Below are 13197 nucleotides of genomic sequence, written 5' to 3'. Positions count from 1 at the left end.
CCCCTCCAGGAGACACGGCCAAGAACCCATGGCTCAGGCTGCGGTGAAAGGATCTCAAGTGAAAGGCTAATGGGCGCTGCGGGACATGCCGCGTCCCCCTAACCTTTTCCTTCCGCTTCAACGCTCTCGCTGCTGCCCACACCGAGCCGCAGACCTGACATGCTGCCCTTGGGGAGACGCAGGACGCCGGAGTCTTTTGCAAAGGCCAGAGATGCCCCTTAGGACAGACAAGGGTGTCTTGTGCCCTACAAACCGCCACTGGCACGGGCTGCAAACACTCTCTCAGCCGGTACCTCAGAGGTGCCTGCTACACGGGAGAAGGGGAGGATTCACAAGGCTGCAGCTAAAACGCTTCTCGCTCAAAGAGCTATTCAGTGCAGGAGGAAGCACTGGAATTACCATAACTCACCATTTGGCATCGCCTCCAGCTGCAATTAGATTTTCAAAGGAATATTCAACTCTATGTAACCTTTTTCATCTCATTGAAAGGGATGCTAAGAATAGCCAGACGCAGCACTTCGGCATGGCTGCCATCCTCACTCCGCTTTACAGACACTAGCTGATTGTGCCCGGCAGAGGGAGGGACGCGCTGGTTTACAGAGAAGGAAACTGAGGCAGACACAAAAGTCTGATTTTTCCAAAGAGCTGTGCCCTTGGGGTCCCATTTAACTTCAGTGGCAGCTGTGGTGCCTGAAAGTGCTAGAAATGACTGGCCCAAAAGGTGCACAAGGAGTTCAATATCACAGGCTTGCAGATCTCTTTACTCCAAACACAAGATCACCTTTCTCTCCTCCTCCTGAGCAATAGTCATTATGGCTAACACAATGGGTTTCTGGTCCGATATAAAGAGAACAAAAAACCTTTGGCTCAAAATTTAAAACCTAGGAGGCTAAACTGAGGCTCCTGAATCCGTATTTAAGCACCTAAGTAAAAGCAATCAGATTTTCAGAGGTGCTGAGCAAAACCACTTCTCACTGATTTTAGCCCTTCTGGAAATGAGGCCACCTATATCTGGATTTTGGAAAATTTTGGCATATGTAACTTTTGGACAGTCACCAAGGGAACTGGAGTTATAACTGGAATTAGAACACAGGATGTCACTCTGGAGCAATCCCTCAGATGCACACACGCTACTCACCAGCTCTCAAGGCAAGATGGTTCCTCACCTGAGCTGATCATAAACTCCCATTAGCTTTGGACTGCTTACAAATTAATTTACTCTTCGAATATATACTCTGCTTTATTTTCTCTCACCTGGGACAATGAGATCTTTTAGATCCGTGGTGTACAGCCAGTTCTGACAATAGTGGCTACTGCTATAGCGAACTAGCCACACTCAACCGGCCAAATAGCCACATGTAGCTAATGTGTTGGGCACCACATTTCCAACGTTAACAACAAATTATTCATTCAAAATGTTGCAATTGCAATGTTGTGATATTTTGTGGGAAATTTTCAATGTAGTTTTTGAAAAGCAAAGTATTCAGAATACTTTATTTTTATTTTTCCCCTTTCTTGTCTTTTTTTGACAGTGAATCAAACTTGATGAACAATGTCCAGGTTTTCCTCTGGAAATAACAGAATCCAAGATATATATAACTGCAAAAGTAGTACCGGTCAATTGTAGGGCCTGTGTTAATGAAGCTAATTAAGTGGGCTGGCTGTGTCCCATTCATAGACTATGGATTCTGTTATTTCCACTCCAACTCATTTGATGAAGTGGGTCTTAACCACAAAAGCTCATGACACTATATACTTTTGTTATTCTCTAAGGGTGTGTCTAGACTACAGGGTTTTGTCGACAAATGTGGACTTTTGTTCACAAAACTATACCTGCGTTTACACTAACGCCGAGTTCTGTCGACATAACATTGACAGAACTGGGAAGTTTTGTCGATGGCGGTAAACCTCATTCTGTGAGGAATAACGCCTTTTGTCAACAGAAGGCATTATTGCATCTACACTGTCCTTTGCATCTACACTCTCATGTCGACAAAGCGGCTTGCTTTGTCAACAGAATTGGATGTAGTCTAGACGCTCTTTGTCGAAAGAGGCTTTGTCGACAGTATCTGTCGACAAAGCCTCTGTCGACAAAAGCCTGTAGTCTAGAAGTACCCTTCGGTACCACAGGACTACTCATTGGTTTTAAAGTTACAGACTAACAGTCCCCTCTGAGACTTTTAAACTAAACTAGCATTTCAGAATTTTGAGGATACAATGGGTGGAGTGATTTGTCCTTGTGTAGAATCACAGCTACTTGCTTTAATCCAAGTGAGTAGAGATAGGCGCTAGTTATGGGAACACAGCTGGAGATCCTATGAGCCCGATTTGCAATGATGCTGAGCCAGGACATCTCCAGATGAACTCAGCTGGAGCTGAGCATGCTCCAAGTCAGGCCCTGAATCCCAAAAGTGAAGGCACCAAGAATCAGGGGACATGTGAATACACAGGAGGAGAGAAACTAAATGGCAACATCCCCAAAGGTGCTCTGCCTCGCACGCCACACTCTTCTGTGCAGCTCCATCCCCAGGCAAAGCTGGACTTATCCAACCCACTGCGATAAATTCAAGTGCTGGGTGAAGCAGCTGACACCAAGTTTCACTTTGTGACCATTCCCAGATGCTTCTAGGCAATTAGAACACAGCAATCCGGCTCAGCCCACGCTGCAAAACAATTCTCCCTTCACATGTCCTTGCCAAGTCTACAATTTGGGTGCTACAGCAGAACAGCTACGGTGCTGTATCCACACTGCTGTAGACGCTTCCAACAGCCAACAGAAAGGGTTCACCTGTTGCCATAGGTAATCCACCTCTCCAAGCAATGGTGGCTGCCTAGGTGCACCAAGACACAACTGCTGGCCTGATCCCCAGGTTATAGTCAGAAGACTCAGGGAATACCACAACAATGTTGAGCTAACTTTTAAGCACAGACCTGAACTTGTTTCAATTGCAAGAAAAACACGGGCTTCACCTATGCCAGGTTCTGGGCACAAAAGTGAAAAATCCAATGCAAAAATCACATCCACACAGTCTCCTTCCTTCTATGTCTCAGAGCTCAGATTAAAACCCTCACTCCCCTGGCAAATTCCTGACAGACAGACCTCCTCCCCCCTTTCATCCTTCCTCAAAATCCTGCTGAAATATGGCCGACTCTGCATCTTAACAGCAAGCTGTCACTCAGAGGTTATTATGGACCAATATGAGGGGAGTGAGTCCCGGACATTGGGTCCTCATGGAGAATATGCTGCCAACAGCTTCCTGGTGGGAAGGGGTTGTGCCCCATGCTGATCTCAACCACTTTTCATTACCAGTCCCACAGTGGGGAAAAAGTCCCCTTGGCTGGTGTCACTCTAAGCAGGAGGGAGAAGAAACATTTAGATAGCTGAAGGTGAGGATACAGTTTCTTCTTTACTCCTTCCCACAACACAAGAGCTAGGGGTCACCAAATGAAATTAATAGGTAGCAAGTTTTAAAACAAACAAAAGGGAGTACTTCTTCACACAATGCACAGTCAGCCTGTGGAACTCCTTGCCAGAGGATGTTGTGACATCGAAGACTATAACAGGGCTAAAAAAGGGCTAGATAAATTCACGGGGCAGGCTGCATGCTAGGCAGGTCTACCAATGGCTATTAGCCAGGATGGGCAGGACTTTGTCATAAGCTGGGGATGGGTGACGGGGGTGGATCACCTGTTCTATTCATTCCCTCCGGTGTTGGCCACTGTCAGAAGGCAGGATACTAGACTAGACGGATCTTTGGACAGACTCATTATGGCTGTTCTTATGTTCTTTGCTGCATCTTTCTCCTTGTTAACGTGGCCAGGTGCTAGTGGATGTCCAGCAGCAGCAAGGAATTCTGGGAAATGGCAACCACAGCTTGTGCCTCGGATGCGGCCTGCCCCAAATGGAATTGTGTGGGTCATTCAGAAGGAGGACTGGGGGGGGGGAGAGGCAGAAGCAGAAGGGAAAGCTGAGGGGAAGCTATTTGGAAGCTATAAGGACAGCCCCACTTTGGAGTGCCTTGAAGGATCATAGGTGTGGCCCTGGAGGAGTGGCTGTGGTTACAGACAAAAACAAACACCAAGGATGTGAGTTTCTGGAGTGAACAGCCTCAAAGCACCAGGGCAAATGCAAAAATACATATGAACATTTCAGGGCGGGGGACAGCCCCGTTTGCACACACCTCTTGTGCCACAGTCCAGCTCCTACTCATGCTGTCAGCCCCAGCCTGTCAGCCAAAGCCCCCTCACTGCATGAGATTTCCCTCAGCCCCATGGCACAGTTGCCTTTCCCCTGACCCTTCCTGCTCTCCCCTCAGCACATTCATTCGCTGACTATTCTCTCCTACTCCATCTGGTTTTTGTGAATTCCCCTCTCCCTTCTGGCCCTGCCAACTCCCCAGAAGGCTACATGCCTAAAGGTGCAGCTATGAACCTAGGCGCTAATCAGGGGGACTCACCTCCGCCCTGTTTGTGCCACAATGGTGCTAGCCCCTCCAGAGTTCCACTGCACTAGGGGCTGTCCATACACATAATACACAGCTCTTACGTGGCCACTTTTCATCACCAGATCTCAAAGCGCTTCTACAAAAGAGTTCACGATCATTATCTTCTTGTACAGATGGGGAAACAGAGGCACAGAGAAATGTTACTTGCCCTTGGCCACCTAGCACCCTAGTAGCAGAGCCAGGAACTAAACACATGTCTCCCAAGTCCCTGCCCAGTGTTCTATCCACTAGGCCCCGCTATCCCTTGCTACCAGGTCTATTTATTTATTCATTTTAAAGTGCGACTATGGGTACTTTCTCCCTCTTCTTTTTTGTGTTTAGCTTTAAAAAAAAAAAAAAAAAGACACCCAACAAAACCTCCCACCCCCATACATTTTTATCTCGAGGCTAGAAGTCCAAATCAATTTGTAAAGAAGGAGTGGTGGCAAAAACAATTCCAATACCAACAAAAATCCCGTAATTTTCATCTCACTAGAAGAGCTTCAGGTTTTTCTTCTAAACTAAACATACATACACTGAATAAAAATAAAGTTAACAGCCTTTCTGTGTGTGCGTGTGCACGCACACTTGTGTGTGTAGCTGTTGGCAGCCCCCTTCAGTTTCCACTCTAGCCTTAATGCCAAATTAAAGTTTTATAACTTCAGGAGCCCTTTTCACCAGGGTATTAAGAACCACCTCAGACACTGCGGTGCAGTTTATTAATCATTTGTTTGGCTCGCAGCACAGCCAGGGCACAGAGGTGCTCAGGAAGGCAATTTGTATTGCACTTAAAAGGTCTGGTCACAGGACAACACACTGCTTCATCTGGAAGACGATGAAACAGCCTGAACACATGGCTTCTTCCTCCAGAGACAGGCCTCACGGGCTCAGGACGTACTTTGGAGGCATCTCCAAAGCAGCTGGCGGGCTGAGTCTCTTTGTAGCACAACAGACAGTTTACCAGGAGGTCTCAGAGCTCAGCACTTCACTGGACAACTCTACAGAGTCTTGTTTTCAGGGGGAGAGGATGTCAGGAATGAAACGTGAATCTTTAATTAAAGATTACATCCCTTGATGAAATCTCCAGGAACATCCCCAACCAAAACCGGCAAGCCTCGAAGCCGGAGGGGAAGGGAAAGTTACAAAGTTAAAAGAGAAGGGAAGCTACACCCACAGGCAATGAACGTGTGCCATCAAAGATTCAAAGTTCACTGCTCAGACATCACCCCAGGGCTTCCAGACACTAGCCAGACCCTGCTTGCAGTGAATCAAGTGTCGAAGTGGGGCCAGACTGTCAAGTGACAAGTGCACAGCGCTCTGAGCTCTTCTGACAATCTGACTGATGGAACAGGAATTTGCGTGCATTTCCAACACATGGCAATGATTCCTAGCGCAGAGCACTACGCTGGCTTTCATGCTCCCTCTCCCTTCCCACCATGCTATGGGTGTAATCCCCATTTCACTGAGAGAGGAACGGGAAACATGGAGAGGCAAAGAATTGATTTGCCTATAGCTGTACAGCAAGTCAGTGCAGAGTCAAGAGGAGAACCCGGGAATCCTGAGTCCTAAGTCCTGCCATGCCAATCAAAAGGGGCCACGGCAATTTGAAAGCACCCGTGGTGCTAGGCTGAGATTCCCCATTCCCATTAAAATTAAAGAGCCATGAGAATCTCTAATGGCACCACTGGAGGAAGGGAGTGAGAGCACAGAGATGCTCTGGGCCCAAACAATCTTTCCCTTTCTCTTGCATTAATCAGGAGTCACTACACAGGGTATGTCTACACTGAAGCTGGCAGTGCTTCCTCGTGTGGGCAGTAAGCGATTACGAAGCAGTAAGCGTAGGTTTACTAGGTATTTAGTCACTTAACTACTCGCTTCCCCCACCGTCAGCTCAGCGGGGAATCCTCCTGCAACACGCTGAGTTCTCGGGAGGCTCCATGTCCCTGCCCTGGGCTACTGCCTACCCAGCAGGGTTGTGGGGTGGGGCCCTCTCAGAGAGGAAGGCCTGGTTAACATTTGCTGGCTCAGTGCGGGGTTGGTACACCCTGTCCAAATTACAAATAGCAGTGTGACCATGGTGGCCCAGGCTAGCCACACGGGGATGGACTCAGGGGTTGGGTGGGCTTGCTCACCCATGCAACTGCATTGCTTGTCTTTCTGCCCATGCAGGGACGTACCTGCCAAGCGGCCATGTAGACACACCCACTGAAGTCACCAGCCAAGAATAGGAGTAAAAGGCTTGCTGTAAGCTCTTCTGCAGCAGGACAGCAGAATTCCTAGCAATCGCACTAGGAATGGGAGGCTGCTTACTGGGTCAAGCCAGCAGGAACGTTACCATGTGCTCCACTCTGACCACCCTGCATCACCACATGGCTTCTGCCACTGAAGGAGGGATGAATTCACCATGGTCAGCCAATCTCAGTGCAGCTCCACTTTCTCTTCATCACAACGAAGACTTTGAAGGAGCCATGCATTAGCATGGGCCCTTCATCCCCAAAGCATCAGTCAGGGATTGTCTTTGCAACAGGGTCCCTGTTACGGTCAGCAAAGGGAGACGATGTCTCCTGCAGCCTAGTCCAAGGACCTATCCACTAGCCGGGTTTCCTCCTCTGTACCTCCCCCATGATGTAAAGCAGAGAGATTATTCAACGACAACATTGGGGTAGCGAACTGTATGTGAGCTTTATGGTACATCACCTCTTCTTTCGTGTGCATGTTCCTATGAGGGGAATTATGACAATAAATGAGCAAACGGTGCTCTTTGTTACAGCATGGCCGTGACAGCATTATGCTTGATAACTCCATGTAACAGAGATGAATTTTCCACAAGGCAATGATTTTACAGTTTATTTTCAAGTGGGCTGTCAGCTGTACCCCATAATACCCATGCGAGGGCCACTCCTGAGAGGCACTGAGCTCCATTAATCAATGGTGAAGCTAGGGAGGCAGTGTTGAGCCTTTCATCAGGTTTTTCCACCATGACACCTTGCTGACTCTTCCACAGCGGTGCTGACGAGCTCTCACCGCTTTTCATAATCAGCCTGTGGCTCCGTGACTCAACATGCCACCCCAGACCCACATTTATTTCTTTTGTAGATGTCTTTAGTGTTTCCATGCTTCTTTCTCCCCCTAAGGTTTGCTTCTTTAACATGTTACAACACCCCCAACCCCAAGCTATTTTTCACATAATTTGCTCTGCTCTGGGGAGGATGGGAATCAATACTCATTACTGGGGTCCACTCCTTCACTCCAATTTCACACCCACAGGCAGGAGATCAGACTCATTTCAAGCTGATCTTCCCTGGAAATGCTGTGCTGATCTAAACAAACTTGTACTTCCAATTCAGACTACACCTGGAAGATTTTGTACCAGTTTAAAAAACCAATTTTAAATCCAACTATTCTAAAGTGCAACAGCCTTTAATTCTTTAAGAAAATAGCAATGTATTTCTTTCTTTGTTTTGGTTTTTGTCTCCCCAACCACCCTTATTTGCATAGATAACTTGTTAAACTAATCAAACTTTCCTTTAAAAAAAATGACATATATACCTAGATGTCTTCTGTAGAGCCCTGCAAATCCGTAGATATCTGCTTTATATCCATGGGTATCCACATTCACAGATGTCAATGTGGACATCCGCGGCTCATTTTTACGGATCATGGAATCATAGGGCTGGAAGAGACCTCAGGAGATCATCAGGTCCAACCCCCAGCCCAAAGCAGATGCAGATGGAACACAAATTTTGTATCCATGCAGGGCTCTAATTTTGTGTTTAGAAACTGACAACCACATGATCTCCAGAAGGGAAAGGGCCTTAACTAAAAGCCAGCCTGGATGGTGCATGGGGTCTAGTTTCACATTGTGAAACAGAGCAAACCTTCTTTACCATCACTAAGGTTTTCCGAACGCCCCTCTAGAGACTTATAACTTCAAAAGTGAAGGGTGAAGTTATTCATGCATACTTTTTCCTAAACAGATTACTCCAGTCTGACTTTCTGCATCTGACAGTCTGACTTCTGAAAAATAAATACATTCAAGTCAGCTACAGTTTGGAGACCGCAACCCATCTCAGCACGAGAAGATTCAAGGTGTCTGGGTATTTATAATTCAGTTCACAGTTACAAAAAAAAGTTTTTTTTCCCCTATCCACTTAAAAAAAAAAAAATCTAAGTACAGGCATGTTAGATGCCCTCAATCAAAGCTCTGCTTTGAACTGCTGCATGTTGAAATGTTTACAGGTTTACATTTCATATTTTGGCATGGTGGTGGAAGGGGGAGTGTAATACTAATACACTGACTTTTCCAGTGCATAAGCAGGGTGAGGAGGAAAGAGGGGCAGTGGGGGGAAAAGGTTACACTGAAATGGGAGGGGAGCTTTCCTCTGTAATCATATAAATTATATTCTTGAAAATTCCTCATGCTGGGGGCCCTGCAGGTGCACTCCCATTAGAAAAAAGAACCCAACCCATTACACCAGAAATCCATCTGCAATCAGCATCTTTGTAATAATAGAGATTGATGCCTCTGGGTAGATAGGGAAGATTTTTTATGGGAGGCGGAGAGATCTTTTCATTCTAGCGCGACTGGAGCCAGAAAAGTATTATGTCTTTATAGATACTTAAGAAAGGAGGCTAATTAATGCTTCTACTTGTAGATTAACAATTATTTAGGCTATGCATTCTGTCTCTTACACACATGTGTGTGCATGCAGGCACGTGCGGGGATACACAGACACACACAAGACTTTAAACCGCAGTTTTGGTTTACTGCGTTTGGCACAGGGTCTGTATTAGATTTTGCACTAACTAGCGTCTGCAACCCTGATATTAAGGACTAGTAGCAGAATCCTTTGATAGATGCTCAATTCACCCCGTCTCCCGCCTTGTTTTCTTTCTGAACTCTGCGCGTCAAAGGGCAAGTGACTTAAGGGAACATCTAAAGGAGAAGCATGGGAAGCTAGAATCATAGGAACAGCCAGACTGGATCAGACAAGGGGTCTGCCTCTAGCTCAGAATTCTCTCTCAGAGAAGCTGGCTTCAGAGGAAGGTGCAAGACACCAATTATGGGATGGCCTGCTCCCAGGGAAAGATTTCCTTTCACCCTTACTAGTTAAGAGGCACAGCTTATTTGTAAGCATAAAGCCCAGCAATATAGCAGGTGGCTTCTGTGATGCTCTTATACCTAAATAGATTGTAACATGGTTTAACAGACAGACAAAGGAATAAACAAGAATAGGTGACTTTATCAGCTCTTTATCAGTACAAAAGGAGACTCGCCAAATAGTTCTGGCTTCCAAAGCATCCCAAAATATACCTTTTAACCAACTTATTCATGGAAGGACGCAGACCTTACTAGCAATTTGGCCCACCTAATTTTTGGCTTGCCAACATCTTCTCATGTCTATCTGTTAATTAAAGCCAGATTACTTGGTTTTATAGCGATTCCCTGCCTAAAATGACCTGACAAGTTCACCAGAGGTCCAAAGCTCCTCCAGACACTGGTTCCACTTAAGGGAGGCCTGGAGGTTGATTGTTTTAAATCTGTTCCTTTCTTTCAGACTAAACTTCCCAGGAATAATTCAAAGTTAAGAATAAGTCAGCAAGCCATGTGAATACTGAGATATTTTAATATTGTTTATTAAAATACAGGCAAACTCATAATATGGAGATGAACTGCCTCCAGTTTTCAAGACAGTACTTCCTGGGTATAGATTTAGAAGGATAAAAACTTCAGTTAGTAGATTTTTAAAGAGCCCTATAAAAAGGGGGAAGTATTTTATATGGGACCATATTCTGATCTGGCATAAATCAGTGTAGCTTCATAGACTTACACAAGCCATGAATCTGGCCCATCATTTTTTAAAATCTCCCAATAAAATGTACCTCAACCACATTAATTTTTACATGTCGGTTTCCCAGAGACCTACAGGGACTTGTTCATTCTGAAAACCAGTGGATCCTGGATTCCCAATGAAGATGCATTTTCCTCTGTGATATACAATTTATACTCCATCCCTTCCAAGTTCAACTTTTTTCCTGTCTGTGTCAGTCTCTCCCTTGCTCCATATAATTTGTTCAGGATCTTTCCAACAATATAGAGGGATCTAACCCTCAAGTTCAAACTTTTTCACAGCTATCTTCCTTCACTGGAAACATCCGCATTGAGAACAGCTACTATTGTATGCTACAGAATTAATTAATTATAAGAGTTGCCTGCTAATCTACAGTTGCATGAATAATTACATTTATCAGCTCATTGGATCAGAAAGGTTTTTATAATTAAAAGATCATCAACTGGAGTAAATCTCTGGATTTAAACCAGCTGAGAATCTAGCCCAAGGTTTTGTCTTTCCCTACCCCTCCTCTTTCTTCCCCTGAAGGGATCTGTCAAGTCTCTGCAGGATGGAATTTTACTTTGCTATTTTAATGCAATTCTGGGCCAGACTTAAATGGAACTGGAAACCAAAAGGCCTTAATAAATAAATATTATGATAAGAAATGAAAGCAATGTATACACCAAAGATAATTTGAGGCAGGGATAAAAACCTAAACATTCCTTTCTGAGCCTAAATCATAAAGCGTTACATTAAGCTGGATGTTCTCTTTCTAACCCTTCGTTCTGGAAAATATCCGCTTGCTTTTGTCCAGACAGTCCTCCCATCAAATCTTGTATTGTTTTAAAAACACTTTAAAAGAGATAAGACAATAGCCTTGAAATTCTTTCCAACTTTGCAGAAGATGGGGATGAAGGGGACAATACCCATGGCTGAAATATGATAATCACTAATGCGTAGACGGGCTCTTTAGAAATGTCCCCTACTGACCCCTCTATTTCTCCTACACACTATTTAATCTCAGGATGTGCATAGGTGCTTAGATACTGGTATAGAAAAAGCTCTGACATTAATAAATCATGGAGAGAGGGAGAGAGAGAGAGAGAAAGAGAGTATAGAAAAACCAGTTTCATACTAAGAACGGTGCTACAGAAAAAATAAAGATATAGCTAGCCATACCATGCGTGCATGTATGTAAAAAAATCTAAATATAGAGGTGCTATAAAAACCCAAAAATACAGATAGACCACGCATAAAGCTAAATGTGTGTATATGGAAAAACTCAGGGTAAATATAGAAGCGGTGATATAGAAAACCTGAAGCAGATAAAGACAGGGTGTGTGAGTATATACATATATAGCCAAAACACTATACATCGTCTATCTTAAATTTGTCACTAGCATCCATCACCACAGGCGTAGTTAAATGTTTACAAGGTTAAATAAACATGAATATACACAAAAATAAATTCTAATGTGCACTTTACACCTTCCATCATTAACAACATCAACTCTTTTTTGTCTCTTTCAGCATCAGCTCTGTCCCTTGCTAACGCTAAAGCCATTAGCTAATTAGTTCTCCCCCCAATCCACACGATTCTCCCCCCCAATCCACACGATTCTCCCCATTTTACAGATGGAGATACTGAAGAACACAGCTACCTTTTGCCTCTTTCTGATCCTGAGGCTAAAACCAAAACCAAGCCAGGAAACAACAACAAAAACTTTTCCTATCCCATGTTTTTACCCTCTCCTCTCAAAGAGAGTCGAAGCCCATCCCTAAGAACACAGCATTCACTAAAGGGATACAAAAATAAAAAGGGAGAGCGAGGGTGAATTTTGTGATCAACCTTGCAAACAACTCCACACATTTATTGTTAATGCTGCTCAGTACTCAGCCTGCAGACGGAATTAAAAGCCCCAAGAAAAGGTCCAGCTGCCTGTATGCAGACCGACGAGTAAACCTTAGAGTAGGGAAGATCCTTCTTACCTTGACTGGCTTTATTTGCCAGCGTGTTTCCAGAGTGGAGGAGAAAGAAGAGGCTGCAAAATCCAGCAATCTGCAAAGCCCCCATTGCTCTGTGTGTGGGGGGAGAGGAGAGAAGAGTAGGGGATGGTTGGGGAGGGGGATTTTCGGATGCTTTTCAACAACAGCCTAAACATGCAAGAAAGAAAAAAAAAAAGAGGGGAGGGGGGAGTAGGAGTTCGCTCCTCTGGCTGTGAGAGAGGCTGGGGGAGGGAAGGAGACTGAAATGATGGAAAAAACTGCTCTGGGTTCAGCTTGAGGCTCTTGATTGTAACGAGCACAGAGTGAGAGCAGGAGACCCAGGGCAGTGGAAGAAAGTGGACTTGATCGCTCTCCCGGCTGCTGCCTCGGATTTTTTTTTTTTTTTTTTTTTTAATAATCCCAGCCAATTCCAGTTTTGCAAGAGAGCAGCAGCAGCAATGAAGGGGGGGAAACAAGGAGCCTTGGTCTAGAGCTCAGGACCTGAGAAAGGGGAGTGGAAAGGAGAGATCCATCCAAGCAACGCCCTTTCTTCCTTTCTTTCTATTTGGCTTTGGCTACTCCTTCTTTGATTCCGCCCCCCCCCCCCAATCCCCAGGCTCGGCTCTGCCTGCAGGAATTTACAGTCTACCACTGGGGGAGCAGGGCCAGTAGCCATGGAGACAGCTTCCCTGGGAGCAAGGAGGTCAGGCAAGAGACCATGTGCAATCAATGGATCAATGCAAGACTCCCATGCAAACCTCCAGACCCAACAAGCACTATGCAATCCCCCCCCCCCTCTTTTTGCCATGTTCAGGAAGAATAAGGGGGCTGGGGAGGGGTGTGGGGGGGATAGAGCGTGTTCAGAAAAGGGAATTAAAGAAACCAATTTATAG

At 45.2% G+C, this 13197-nt stretch overlaps 1 protein-coding gene across 6 annotated transcripts in view; it reads right to left on the bottom strand.

Moving 5' to 3' along the window:
* The window catches only part of SCUBE3 (signal peptide, CUB domain and EGF like domain containing 3), a 106786-nt gene extending 93913 nt beyond the window's left edge, over nt 1–12873 (bottom strand). Inside the window, exon 1 of one of the 6 annotated variants that reach the window (XM_025181014.3) lies at nt 12308–12873. In XM_025181014.3, the coding sequence (XP_025036799.3) occupies nt 12308–12392 (85 nt within the window). In that variant the 5' untranslated portion in view covers nt 12393–12873. The remainder of the gene's footprint in view (nt 1–12307) is intronic. The other 5 variants (XM_025181018.3, XM_006115649.5, XM_025181016.3 and 2 more) reach the window with 5 other exon arrangements.
* Between the last annotated feature and the right edge of the window lie 324 nt (nt 12874–13197).

Source organism: Pelodiscus sinensis, chromosome 27, assembly GCF_052426305.1.
Source record: "Pelodiscus sinensis isolate ZL-2025 chromosome 27, ASM5242630v1, whole genome shotgun sequence".
Taxonomy (NCBI): domain Eukaryota; kingdom Metazoa; phylum Chordata; order Testudines; family Trionychidae; genus Pelodiscus; species Pelodiscus sinensis.
Note: the sequence above shows the minus strand (reverse complement) of the source record. Positions and strands in the feature narration are given on the sequence as shown.